We start from the raw sequence: 14,834 nt of genomic DNA on the forward strand, positions 1-14,834 counted from the left end.
CTATAGTTACGTGTGTGTGTGTGTGTGTGTGTAGGTGGACAACCCAGGGTACAGAATGTCTTACCTGCACACTGGAAGGAGAGAGCTGTCTGTACAACTCTGCATACTTCAGCCACAATGCTTCTTTCTACCGCATGTCATGCTCTGGTTAGTCACTGTCTTTTTTTTTAACACACCTTCACTGAATCATTAATCCTTTCAGGGGTCTGTCGTCTGGCAGCATGGTTGCGGGTTGGATCCCCGGCCACGGTGCTGTTGGGGGGGGGGGGGGGGGGGGGTGTGTGTTGTTGTCCAGTAGGGGGCACTCTGTCCTTGGCAGTAATGGTGTCCCTGACGGTGATGGGGACACTGTAGAGTTGCGAGTGCCGTCTTTCAGATGAGATGTGAAAACCGAGATCACGACTCATGCCGGTCCTTAAAAAACAGCAGGTCGTCTTGTCGTAAAGTGTAGGGGGTTCCCCGCCGTTCCCCAATGTTTCTGGCCAATCGGGTCTCTTGACATCCAGGCCTCGTATTCATCCCTGTCCTTAACTCAATCAGCACCAGACCCGAGTATAGTCGGGTTTTCATCGTTGTTTCTTTTATTCGATATTTCTATTCATTACAGGCACACAGATTCGGGGCATCCTGAGAATGCCAAAGTGCAATACCGGCCGCATCCTCCCAGGTGGCAGTATCAAGCACCCTTTGAAACCTTATATCTTGGCCTGTGCAACGTCTTTGTCAGGCGAGTCGAGCGGGTATCCCGATCGCATTGAGAAGCGTCAAATGCCCCCGATGCATCTGTTGTGGTGGATTATGTTGGCGACACGATGGACACAAATACTTGTGTTGTGGCTGAAGGTTGTTTAACACAGCAGGAGACGATATTTCCAATTGTAACAAGTAGGTAATTTATTTAAGAAAAGAAGTTCTTAACAGCAAGAGCTATGGGTCGAGCAGAGGATCACCACAGCTTGAACAAAAAACACTCCCCTCTCAATCCCTCTGCCTGTCCCCTAAATCCCCTCTCAGTCCTGCCCCCCCATGACAGATATGATGACGTATCATATCATGTCAGATCTGACATGACGTACATTAAGATGATACATAGATTTAACATCGGAGAGAGATAAGAACATTAAGAACATGAAGAGAGATAAACAAGATATGATGTCCACACACGATATGATGTAAAACATTTAAGAACATTGAAGAGAGAGTGAGGTGTGTGTGTGTGTGTGTGTGTGTCTGTGTGTGTGCGTCTGCGTACAGACGTATGTGTATTGTATGTGTGTATTGTGTCACAGGGAATGTGTGTGTGTGTGTGTGTGTCGGTGTGTATGTCTGTGCGACTGTGTGTGTGTGTGTCTGTGTGACTGTGTGTGTCTGTGACTGTGTGTGTCTGTGTGTCTGTGTGTGTGTGCTGTGTATGTGTGTGTCCGTGTGTCTGTGTGTGTGTGCTGTGCCTGTGTCTGTGTGTGTGTGCTGTGTATGTATGAAAGAGAGAAAAGAACAAGATATGAAAGCGATACGATGTCCGAGATTACCAGCACACAACGTGCCGTACTGAAATGTCCCTCTGTCCAAGTTGTTTTAAGAACGTCAGCCAGACCATCTTTCAGCACTGCTAGTTGACCTATATTAAACTAGTCCACCCCATACACATTTTCCCCAACATTCCCCCATTTGGGGCTATCCCTAGTCCCACCCAAATCATATAACCAAGAAAATGTGAACGTCTAACTAAACGAGAAACCATATTTATATAATAAAAGTTTAAATGGCTGATCTAAACAAGAAACCTTACTTCATTCACTGGACCCCTAACGGACCAACAAAGGCTGACTACCGTTCTCACAATAAACACAAAACCGCTCAAAACAAGAGTAATAATAAAACATCAAAAAAAAAAAAAAAAAAAAACCAATTTATAATCCTAACCTGACAGACAAATCCCCCCAACCTCCACCGCTTACCAAATGAGCCACAGTTCCGGCCGGAAACCGCGACTCTCATCAGGGAAAGGAGAAGTTGACCGTCAGAACTAAACATAGAACATCCCTCCCAAAAAAAAATGACATTGTCTCTTCCATAACATTGAGTCCCAGTGTCCATCGCTCAGCCCCCCTTCCATGCCCACGCCATAGTCTCCTCACCGTATTGCCACAAGTCACATTTTGCCAATACAGCAACCACCACGCCACACCTCCAGTCCTCGTAGAAGCATGTCCCCATGCCTGGACGGGAGGCGCTGGTACCGACCTCACCACGTGTCCCCCCATCTTCGACGGGAGGTGCCCATCTTGCCCACTGCGTTAGCCCCCCCCTTTGTCCCTCCAGTCCCCAGAACCGATCCCCAGACCACTTCTTCTCAATGCTTCCTCAGGCTCAGAACCGACACTCTGCCGATGCCCCTTCCCATTCCGGTTTGACCAGGACCACAAGTAAAATAAACAAAAAATAATAAAAAAAAAAAAAAACAATGCAATGATTTTCAATGGTTGCAATCTCTATGCCGAAGGATCATTAGAAAATCAGACTAAAATTCCTAGTTAAAGGAATAAACCAACAAAACTGCACTCAGACCATCCCCCGTCACTCTTAAAGGAAAGAACCAACAAAAAGAAAATGTCCCTACCTCACCATACCCCTAATCCTCTATCCCCTCGTCTCCCTCTAAGGCAGCATAAAGCTGAGGATATGGCCCGATTTGTGGCTCAATCTCTTTCTGTCCCACCATCAGCATTTGGCTCGTTACGTGTGAAGTTACCAGCCTACCCAAGAGAGGCATACCACAACAGAAAAGGAGAACCAATATCAACCCTGCCACCCCAATGGATATCCCCGTCTGCATCACTATGCTTCCCCACTGTCCCAATCTTTCCAACACCCCACTCCCCCACCATTCTTCATTCCGGCCAGAATTCCCCCTCAACTCCTCCCTCAAATCCTTCAGCTTAGCCATGGCCTCGGAGAACTTTCCCCCTGGCCCCACATTCGTCGGAATGAATGTGCAGCAGTACTGTCCAAACATGGAACAGACTCCACCCTTCTCCGCCATTAACCAGTTCAGAGCCTGTCTATTCTGCCACGCCACCGTACTGGTCGCGTGCATCTGGTCCCCCATTGCATCCAACGCCTCCTCGGTGTAGTTGAGATACCGCTGCTGATTGTAAAACAAATAGTTGATCCACCCGGTGTTCTTATTGACCGATATCCATGGCAGAATAGACTCAAACCCTGCCGCAATCTCATTCTTAGCCATGAACTCGGCTGGAATGCCCCTTGGCTGTCCTATGCTGTCCAGATACACCCTTGGGTCTGCCTTGTAGCTACGCTTCGTTCGAGAGATAGGAGACTCAGAAGGTCCTTCCGTCACTGATAATGGTAGGACCACCATTGGCATGATCGCCTGAACCCGGGCACATCTACCTGACCAATCTAAAGGAAGTGTATTCCTCAACCTCCTACCGCCGCAGAGCCAGTATTGGTCCGCCAGTGCCATATCCTGGACATGAAAAGGGCAAGCTACAGGCCGTGGGTTGGTATCCACTCCCTTTAACACGACCCCGTGTCCACACTTTCCTTCTTTCGTGCAGTTAGTCGTGATGCTCCAAATAGTAGTGCACCGCCCCTCTGCCACCTCCCCTACATCCCGGGTCCCCTCCTTTTGCAAGCACTCGAAATCCTTGGTCAGCCATAGTTTGACACCTCTGGGTATTGGCAACCCCGTCGCTACCCCCTGCACACGTACATCCAATTTCCTACAACGTTCCCGCATAGTGACATCCTTGAAATCCGTGACGTTTCCTGCCGCCTTAAAACGACTAGAGCCGAGAAACCCCAAACACTCTGCCTCGCACCAAGGGCGACTATTATGGGGCCCCTCCCATGCCTCTGCGTCCCTGTCACACTGAGCCCAACTGAACTTCGTGCCCTTCACCAGCAGCCTATCCGGACGTGCCTTGGAGCAGACATAACAATCCTCTATCTGATTCTGCGCGCTCGTGTACTGGACCCACTTAAACCACTCATTCCCTAAAGCCGCCCTATACATCGGGTCAGCCTCCGGGTCTTCCTCGTCATAGTCATAGTCGCCCCCATCTTGTTCCCCGGAAGGAAGCAAACCCCTCAACCTGGCCCAGAGTGAGCCCACTGAGTCCCTCAACGTTCCGGCTGTCCTCTGGAACATATCCTGTCCCCCCACCTCTTCCGACTCAGTGTCCTTGACCTCCCTTTTTCCCCTCACCCCTGTCCCCTGTGATTGGTTCGGGACAGGCTCAACTCTCCTATCTACCCCCACAACCCGATCCTCGTTAGTATAATGGTAAGTATCCCCGCCTGTAACGGGGGAATGGTCAAAATCAAAAACATGCCCTTGCGGTCCTACGGGAAACACCCCTTTTGGTTGTAGTCTTATCTTCTCCCCCCCTTCCTCGATGGAGGGAAGAGGGGGCGCCTGATTCTGAGCCTGGTCATGAAAGCCTGCTGGTACTTGAGCCTGAGCGGGACCCCGTGGGACTCCTACCCACTCAAACCCGTCATCCTCAAGGACGGGTCGACCGTGACGGTTCTTAATGACGTCGTTGTGCCCGGCCGACCGTCCGCACACTGCTGCCAACATCTGCGGGAGCATCAGCAGGCACTGCACCTTCCAGTTGCCGTCTCGGACCCTCCATGTCGGGTTCTGCATAACTGCGATCGATTGTATCCCCCAAGAGATCGCCGCTGGCCTTTATGCAGTGATTGAAGTGGAACCAGGTCGCTGATCCTTTGACTTGGACTGCCGTTCCAGTCGATCGGATCACCTCGTACGGGCCCTCTCTCCGGGGTGATGACCACTTTCTCTTGTGGACCTTTACGAAGACCAAGTCCCCAGGGATCAGTCTCGGTTTGGTGGCTTCCTTCTCCGCCTCCTTCACCCCCTTTCTCTCCTTTCTCTGCTCCTGTCGAAACACAGCTTCATGTATTTTAGTCACTTGCTGAAGATATTTTTCCAGATCTTGCTCAAAAATATCTAATGCCGGGCCCCTAGCCAGGTGTCTAAATGGCGGTGCTGGCATGCTGCGGCCTGTAAGCATTTCATGCGGTGTTAGCTGTGTTTGGCGGTTTACGCTGCTTCTAATAGCCATCAGAGCAAGTGGCAAAGCATCAATCCAGTTAAGCTTAGTTTGCATACAGATTTTCAACAGTTTGTTTTTAATGACCAGATTGGCCCTTTCCACCTTCCCCTGCGACCCGGGACTATAGACACAGGAAAGGCGCTGTCTTATACCTAATTTCTGCATCAGCCCTTTAACCACCTTGTCGATGAACTCGCGGCCATTATCGCTTTGTAATATCGTGGGAATTCCAAATCTCGGAATGACCTCGCGACACAGGAACTTGATCACTGTGTCCGCGTTCTTGTGTTTAGATGGAATGGCCTCAATCCAGCGACTAAAGCAGTCCTCTACTACCAGGAGGTATCGTTTGCCCTGCACTGGCGTTATCATGTCTGTATAGTCCATAATCAGATGTCTGAATGGTCCCTCAGGGAGGGGTGTGTAAGCCGCCACTGTCGGTACTCCTTTGCGCACATTGCCCTGTAAGCATGTTAAACACCTGGCTAGTGTAACGTCAATTTGTGCCTGAAGCTTTGGGGACCAAAATCCCATTTTCGTGATTCGTTTCAGGGTCTCTGCTCTTCCACAGTGATCAACACCATGAGCCTCAGGTATCACTAAGGACAGAAGATCGATGGAGGCGACTATCAAACCGTTATGACTCCTCCACAGACCATCTGCCCCCCTTACAGCCCCCCTCTCCGTCCACGACTGTTTCTCGGCCTGCGTGGCTGAGTCCTGAAGATCACTCAAATTATCCTCAGTTACCTCAGTCGTCAGTTCGGCCGCAAACATCAGAACAGCCGTGGACGGCACCGCAGCCGCCGCCTTCGCGGCCTCGTCCGCCGCGTTGTTTCCCGTCGTCACAAAGGACAGGTCTTTTCTGTGTGCCTGGCACTTTACGATAGCAATGCTTTTGGGCAACTTTACAGCCTGAATAAGCGCCACAACCTGCTTGTGGTGAAGGATCGGTGAGCCGTCCGATTTCTTAAAGCCTCTTGCCTTCCAAATGGCCGCGAATAGGTGGCATACGCCATGCGCATACGCAGAGTCTGTAAAGATGTTAACCGTGCAATCTTTAGCTATTATGCATGCTTCTGTTAGTGCTATTAGTTCTGCAAGCTGGGCCGAACATGGTTGCATGCATTGTTCGGCCTTTCTTGTTAGTGTTTCTCCGTTAGGTTTGCACTGTACGACGGCGTATCCTGACCTTAAATTTTCCCCCTCCCGATAGCAGGACCCATCCACAAAAAGTGAGAGTTCTGCTATCGCGAGCGGGTCGACTCCCAAATCAGGACGGAGTTTCACGAAAGCCTGTACCTCCACCTCACACTCATGCGGTTGACCCTCGCTCGGGAGTGGTACCAGATCCGCCGGGTTACTGCCGTGGCATGTTTTTATCGTAACGTCCGAGTACTGCAGGAGCCTCATGTAAGCCTGTTGCCGTTGGCTGGTCAGAACAAATTTGCCTCTTTCAATCAAGTTTGCCAATTTGTGATGTGTCCAAATGCAAATGTCATATCCCATTGTCATGGCCGTTGCCTTCTCATACATCAAATGTGCTGCGGCCAGGGCCTGATAACAAGGTGGCAGACCCTGCTCCACCGGCGAAAGAGCTCTAGAGTAATATGCTATCGGTTGTTTTTTCCCACTCCCCCCCTGTGTTTGAGTCAGGACAGCTGTCGCATGCTGCGCTCTATGTGAGACGAATAGGTGGAAACACTTCTCATAATCCGGCAGCGCCAGGGCAGGGGCCTGTAACAACAGACGCTTAATGTTTATGAACGCGTCCTCCCCCTCCTCGGTCCATGTCAAGGGAGCGCGAAGCTTGTCTGTACCCGCCTCTTTTATCATCATCCTCAACGGCGCTGTCGCTATCGTATAGTCCTCCACCCACTCAGAGCTGTACCCAGTCATCCCTAAAAACGTCATCATCTGTCGGACCGTCAATGGCCTAGGTGCCTTGGATACAGCTTCGAGTTGCGTGGGTGAGATGTTTTTTATGCCCTTTTGAATGACGCGAGACAAGTACTCAACTTTTGGCTGGCAGTACTGCAGTTTTGAACGGGATGCCTTGTGGCCTCCCACGGCTAATCCACTCAAAACTTTGATGGAGTCCTCATGGCACTGCTGACGTGTATCCGAGCAGATTAGAATGTCATCTGCATACAGTAAAACCGTGCTGAGTAGTGTGTCGCACACTCCTTGCAAGTCTTCCTTGAGCGCCTTCGAGAAGTAATGCGGCGAGTGCGCGAACCCTTGTGGCAACCGGGTGTAAGAGTATTGTTTCCCCCTGTGGGTAAAAGCAAACAGATACTGAGACTCTTTTTCCAATGGAACACTGAAGAATGCCTGCGTGAGATCAATGACCGTATAGTACTGCGAGCTACTCGGGATGTTTGTCAGGAGGGTGTGTGGATTAGCGACTTCCGCCTCTGGTCCAGACACCACGTCGTTCACCGCCCTCAAATCGTGTACCAGTCTGTACCTAGCCCTGTCCGCCTTTAGCACTGGGTGGATAGGTGTATTACATCTGGATTTGAAAGGGACGAGCACTCCCCCCTTTAACAGTCCCTCAATCTGATGTGATATAGCTTCCTCCGACTCTGGCTTCATTGTATACTGTCTGATAAAGGGTGGTCTACAACCCTTCTTTAACCTGACCTTCACTGGCTGTGCCGACAATATTAGACCCACATCTGTGTCGTGTTTTGACCACAACCGTTCCGGGGTGCGCGCCAACATGTCCTGTTCCAGCAAAGCATCCGCCTCTGGAATAACGCAAGGGTCTCCTGGTAATCTGATTACTTGCGGTTTTGCCAAAACTGAAAAGGAAATCATTATTTTTATGAAACTCCCATCTGCGCTGTTCCAAATTAGCGGAGATTCCGTGGAGACCCACCTTTGAGTCTCGGATTCCTGTATCATTGAACCTAGATGTTCGGATTCGTAACCAGGATTTATTCTCAGAGTGATGTGTGGGGCGGCGTCTCTTAGTCTATGTTGTTCCCGTAGATACTTACCCGTGTTAACCCTCAACGCCGCGCCCTGTCTCCCTACAATTATCGTAGATGAGTTAATCTGCACCTGCTCGGGCTGTCCCTGCAACCATGCCTTGTTCCTAACTAGGTCACTATTCGTCAAATATTGTAGTGTGCAATGTGCCTCCATGTTTGTTTGTCTAGACTGAGGCAGTTGGGTTTTCAGAAATGGCTCCCAGGGGGCACAGACCCTTTGCAGCTCTGCATCTATGTTGCCCAGCCAGAACACAGTGGCCTCTTTCTCCCCCGTCCCTTGTAGCATCATTTGGTACACGTCTTGTTCAATTTGAATCCCCTCAGGCGTACATAGGATTTTACAGCCTAGTTTACACATTGCATCTCGTCCCAAGAGATTGCGCGGGGTGCTGTCCGAAATTAATACAGGTATTGTTATGGTCTTGTTGTTATACGTCATAGAGATTGGATCTGATGTGGGTATTAATTGTGTTTTTCCCGAGAATCCGACCGTCCGAACATACTGTCCAGACTGGGGTAAGTGAGCGGCGTATTTTTGCTTTATGCAGGAAAAACCTGCTCCAGTGTCTGCCATCATCTCTGTTAATTTGCCCTCCACTAGGACCTGCAGAATAGGTTCTTGCTCAGCTCCCTTGGAAACCACAATCATTTGATTTCCCCCCGTCGCATTCTCTGGGCACCCCTAGTGATTACCCCCCTGGTTTCGGGGCCCTCCTGTCTCCCCCTGGTCGTGGGGCCCTTGTGACTCCCCCTGGCGCACGGGTCTTCCATACTCCGAGCCGGGACGGTATGGTTGCCTACATCTCATTTCCCTGTGTCCCTGCATGCCGCAGTTCCAACAGTGGAAACGGGGAAACTGTTGTTCGTTCCCCGGTCCCTGTGTAAACCGTGGGCCTGATTGCCCATTCCCTGCCTGCCGCCTGGACGCCTGGTTCTGTGAACTATAGCCATAACTTCTCACTACCTGAGGTGCAGGCGGGGGTCCCTGGTCCTGCATGGGTGGAGAGGTAGCAGATGACACCATTACTGCCTGCAACCTCCTTTGGGGCTGCAGTTGTTGCTGAGTTAACTTCCTTGCGTCATTTCTATCCTGATCCCTGACTTTCTGCTCCTGAGCCCTTTGCTTCTCCACACTATGTGTTACATGTGCACAGAACAAAGGATAAGTCATGTCCATTAACCCCACCACGTCTTCCAGTCTATTCTTAACCACCTCTGGAAGCCCTCTCATCACACTTTCTCTAAACATCGCTCTCTGCAACGGGTCAATTTCTGGGTTGTGTCCTAGCTCACCTCTCCACTCCTTCAGTACTTTGTTCACATAGGCGCCAGGCCCTTCCGTCTCCATTATGGGGTTGCCTGCCAGTTTTGCCGGATTAATACGTGATGGATATTGATTCCTGAGTTTGTACCACAACGCCGCTCTATGCGCGTTGAATATGTCTCCATCATGGGCCTGCGTGTCGCATGCCACTCGCATCGATGTATCACCCATGATGTCCCGGCAGGCACCAACTCCTAGCAAACGCGTCAACAGGGATTTGACGTCACCCACTGCTAGCAGAAAAGATGACGTATTTTCCTCAAACTGCGTGATCCACCTGGAGGCTCCTTCTGAAAGGTCCGGTAGTCTTACTATTAAACCATCGATGTCTAGAGGTGACCATGGCATGTGAAAGATATCGTTCCCCTTTATTAGCAGGGGAAACTGGCCTGTGCTTGTCACACTTCCCACGAATGTAGGGGCGAAAGTCAGGGTTCCTGTAATGTTTCCTTTCTCCTGTCCTGGTTTTGTGTCATTCTCATCTTCCTCCTCATTCAACAGTTTAGTGTGGCCACACGCTCCGTGTTTCCCTGATGTCTGCTGTGCCATATTTTGACGGGCCTCTTCCTCTATCTTCCCCCCGACTCCCTCCCTCTGCCTGCCCAGGTTCTCTACCTCCTCTTCCTCTGCATCATACAACTTCCGACGTACTGTCTCGCCATATGCCGCCAGGACTTTCGGATAGAGATCCTGCGGGGTCAGTTTGGGGGGGGTATCTCGCCTAAGGGAGGTCTCTGATCTAGCGGAGGTTTCTGACCTAGCGGGGGTTTCTGACCTAGCGGGGGTCCCTAATTCCGTCTCCTCATATTCTCCTCTTATTGTCACAGTGCCCACCGGCAATTGCGTGACATAAGGTGGGGATGTTGGTTTCCCTATATCCGTCTCTCTCTGATTTAGCGCTAAAGCTTCCTGCCTGTATGCTCTCCCCTTCTGGGCGTAGAGCTTCATTACCCCCAACTCTTCTGTCCTCTTTTTCAACCTCTTTTTGCTGTTGTCGCCTGGCTTGTGGTTACGAATCATTACATTCATCTCTTCGCATACGTCGAGATCAAAAGTACCTCCGGAAGGCCATTTTGTGTCCCCGGCCTTTGTACGCCTCTGCCACCGGACACCAACCTTGAGAATTAGGTTCTTTATCAGCGGGTTCCGGTCTAACAGTATGTCCTCTGCTGTATGCATCGTTGTTTAGTGTGTATATGTGTTTATTGTGTTGTGTGTGTGTGTGTGTGGTTGTACTTCAGCTACTACTACTCTACAACTACCACTCCAGGACACAGTTAACCTAGATCTACTACTCTACAACTACCACTCCAGGACACAGTTAACCTAGATCTACTACTCTACAACTACCCCAGGACACAGTTAACCTAGATCTACTACTCTACAACTACCACTCCAGGACACAGTTAACCTAGATCTACCACTACAACGCTACTACAACTCGGTGCGTGTGTGTCTGTGTGTGACTGTGTGTGTGTGTGTGTGTGTGTGTGTGTGTGTGTGTATGTCGGTGTGTGTGTCTGTGTGTGTGTGTGTATGTGTGTATGTCGGTGTGTGTGTGTGTTTGTGTGTGATTGTGTGTGTGTGTGTGTGTGACTGTGTGTGTGTGACTGTGTGTGTGTGCGTCACAACCCGCTGTCTACCGGGACACAGGAATGTGTGTGTGTGTGTGTGTCTGTGTGTGTGTCGGTGTGTGTGTGTGTTTGTGTGTGATTGTGTGTGTGTGTGTGTGTGTGACCGTGTGTGTGTGACTGTGTGTGTGTGCGTCACAACCCGCTGTCTACCGGGACACAGGAATGTGTGTGTGTGTGTGTGTCGGTGTGTGTGTGTGTCACAACCCGCTGTCTACCGGGACACAGGAATGTGTGTGTGTGTGTGTGTGTGTCTATGTGTGTGTGTGTGTGTGTGTGTGTGTCTGTGTGTGTGTGTGTCACAACCCGCTGTCTACCGGGACACAGGAATGTGTGTGTGTGTGTGTGTGTGTCGGTGTGTGTGTGTGTCACAACCCGCTGTCTACCGGGACACAGGAATGTGTGTGTGTGTGTGTGTGTGTCTATGTGTGTGTGTGTGTGTGTGTGTGTGTGTGTCTGTGTGTGTGTGTGTGACTGTGTGTGTGTGTGTGTGTGTGACTGTGTGTGTGTGTGTGTGTGTGTGTGTGTGTGTGTATTGTATGTGTGATTGTGTGTGTGTGTGTGTGACTGTGTATGTGTGTGTGTGTGACACAACCCGCTGTCTACCGGGACACAGGAATGTGTGTGTGTGTGTGTGTGTGTCGGTGTGTGTGTGTGTCACAACCCGCTGTCTACCGGGACACAGGAATGTGTGTGTGTGTGTGTGTCTATGTGTGTGTGTGTGTGTGTGTGTGTGTCTGTGTGTGTGTGTGACTGTGTGTGTGTGTGTGTGACTGTGTGTGTGTGTGTGTGTGTGTGTGTGTGTGTGTGTGTATTGTATGTGTGATTGTGTGTGTGTGTGTGTGACTGTGTATGTGTGTGTGTGTGACACAACCCGCTGTCTACCGGGACACAGGAATGTGTGTGTGTGTGTGTGTGTGTGTCTATGTGTGTGTGTGTGTGTGTGTGTGTGTCTGTGTGTGTGTGTGTGTGTGTGACTGTGTATGTGTGTTTTGAATAACAGCAGAGCGGTACTGGTTTTTGTTTTTGAAAATTGAGAGTCTTATCTACGGAGGACAGAAGGCACAGTTATGTGTGTATGTGGAGAGTGTCGTAAAGAAATCAGGGAAAAGGGTCGGGGAGAGGTTTGAAGAGATGGAGAAAAATTTGACCAGAGGTCGAAAACATGCAATTAAAATTGATTAGTGGCGTACTTATAGCCTGTTAAAAGAGGAATCGCCCCAGTGTAAACACCTCATCAGTCGTGTTCTTTTTAGCCGTCCATCCAGAAAACCAGTTCACACAACCAGCTCACTTTCTCCTCCCGCAGAAACTCTGACGGATATTTATATAACAAGCCCAACGCTTACCTTTTTTTGTCGACAACCGGCAGAATGTTTACGGGAGATTCCAGGAACTGGCCGTATGAAAAGGCCCGGTGGAGCGATCTACAGGTCAAGGGTCACCAAATGTTGTGGCTGAAGGTTGTTTAACACAGCAGGAGACGATATTTCCAATTGTAACAAGTAGGTAATTTATTTAAGAAAAGAAGTTCTTAACAGCAAGAGCTATGGGTCGAGCAGAGGATCACCACAGCTTGAACAAAAAACACTCTAACTCTCAATCCCTCTGCTCGTCCCCTAAATCCCCTCTCAGTCCTGCCCCCCCATGACAGATATGATGACGTATCATATCATGTCAGATCTGACATGACGTACATTAAGATGATACGTAGATTTAACATCGGAGAGAGATAAGAACATTAAGAACATGAAGAGAGATAAACAAGATATGATGTACACACACGATATGATGTAAAACATTTAAGAACATTGAAGAGAGAGTGAGATGTGTGTGTGTGTGTGTGTGTGTGTGTGTGTATGTGTGTGTGTGTCTGTGTGTGTGTGCGTCTGCGTACAGACGTATGTGTATTGTATGTGTGTATTGTGTCACAGGGAATGTGTGTGTGTGTGTGTGTGTCGGTGTGTATGTCGACTGTGTGTGTCTGTGTGTGTGTGTGTGTGTCTGTGTGACTGTGTGTGTCTGTGTGTCTGTGTGTGTGTGCTGTGTCTGTGTGTGTGTGCTGTGTATGTGTGTGTCCGTGTGTCTGTGTGTGTGTGCTGTGTCTGTGTGTGTGTGCTGTGTATGTGTGTGTCCGTGTGTCTGTGTGTGTGTGCTGTGCCTGTGTGTGTGTGCTGTGTATGTATGAAAGAGAGAAAAGAACAAGATATGAAAGCGATACGATGTACGAGATTACCAGCACACAACGTGCCGTACTGAAATGTCCATCTGTCCAAGTTGTTTTAAGAACGTCAGCCAGACCGTCTTTCAGCACTGCTAGTTGACCTATATTAAACTAGTCCACCCCATACACATTTTCCCCAACAAAACCCAGCACACTCCCCTCAGAGCCAGGGAGGAAACCCAACACACACTCCGTCAGAGCCAGGGAGGAAACCCAACACACTCCCCTCAGAGCCAGGGAGGAAACCCAACACACTCCCCTCAGAGCCAGGGAGGAAACCCAACACACTCCCCTCAGAGCCAGGGAGGAAACCCAACACACTCCCCTCAGAGCCAGGGAGGAAACCCAACACACTCCCCTCAGAGCCAGGGAGGAAACCCAACACACTCCCCTCAGAGCCAGGGAGGAAACCCAACACACACCCCTCAGAGCCAGGGAGGAAACCCAGCACACACCCCTCAGAGCCAGGGAGGAAACCCAACACACTCCCCTCAGAGCCAGGGAGGAAACCCAACACACTCCCCGTCAGAGCCAGGGAGGAAACCCAACACACTCCCCTCAGAGCCAGGGAGGAAACCCAACACACTCCCCTCAGAGCCAGGGAGGAAACCCAACACACTCCCCTCAGAGCCAGGGAGGAAACCCAACACACTCCCCTCAGAGCCAGGGAGGAAACCCAACACACTCCCCTCAGAGCCAGGGAGGAAACCCAACACACACCCGTCAGAGCCAGGGAGGAAACCCAACACACTCCCCTCAGAGCCAGGGAGGAAACCCAACACACTCCCCTCAGAGCCAGGGAGGAAACCCAACACACACCCTCAGAGCCAGGGAGGAAACCCAGCACACTCCCCTCAGAGCCAGGGAGGAAACCCAACACACTCCCCTCAGAGCCAGGGAGGGAACCCAACACACTCCCCTCAGAGCCAGGGAGGAAACCCAACACACACTCTGTCAGAGCCAGGGAGGAAACCCAACACACTCCCCTCAGAGCCAGGGAGGAAACCCAACACACTCCCCTCAGAGCCAGGGAGGAAACCCAACACACTCTGTTAGAGCCAGGGAGGAAACCCAACACACACCCTCAGAGCCAGGGAGGAAACCCAACACACTCCCCTCAGAGCCAGGGAGGAAACCCAACACACTCCCCTCAGAGCCAGGGAGGAAACCCAGCACACTCCCCTCAGAGCCAGGGAGGAAACCCAACACACTCCCCTCAGAGCCAGGGAGGAAACCCAGCACACTCCCCTCAGAGCCAGGGAGGAAACCCAGCACACTCTGTCAGAGCCAGGGAGGAAACCCAACACACTCCCCTCAGAGCCAGGGAGGAAACCCAACACACTCCCCTCAGAGCCAGGGAGGAAACCCAACACACTCCCTCAGAGCCAGGGAGGAAACCCAACACACTCCCCTCAGAGCCAGGGAGGAAACCCAACACACTCCCCTCAGAGCCAGGGAGGAAACCCAACACACTCCCCTCAGAGCCAGGGAGGAAACCCAACACACTCCCCTCAGAGCCAGGGAGGAAACCCAGCACACTCCGTCAGAGCC

The 14,834-nt window shown here is 50.8% G+C and overlaps 1 protein-coding gene across 1 annotated transcript in view; it reads left to right on the forward strand.

Annotated features, from left to right (window-relative positions):
- LOC311242527 (dipeptidyl peptidase 4-like) overlaps positions 1–14,834 on the forward strand; it is an 88,221-nt gene that overhangs the window by 37,635 nt on the left and 35,752 nt on the right. The window contains exon 17 of the mRNA XM_084331486.1: positions 35–147. Within this exon, the coding sequence (XP_084187612.1) occupies positions 35–147 (113 nt within the window). The remainder of the gene's footprint in view (positions 1–34; positions 148–14,834) is intronic.

The sequence above is a fragment of the Notolepis coatsorum genome (genome assembly GCF_963971535.1).
Source record: "Notolepis coatsorum genome assembly, chromosome: 1".
Classification (NCBI taxonomy): domain Eukaryota; kingdom Metazoa; phylum Chordata; class Actinopteri; order Aulopiformes; family Paralepididae; genus Notolepis; species Notolepis coatsorum.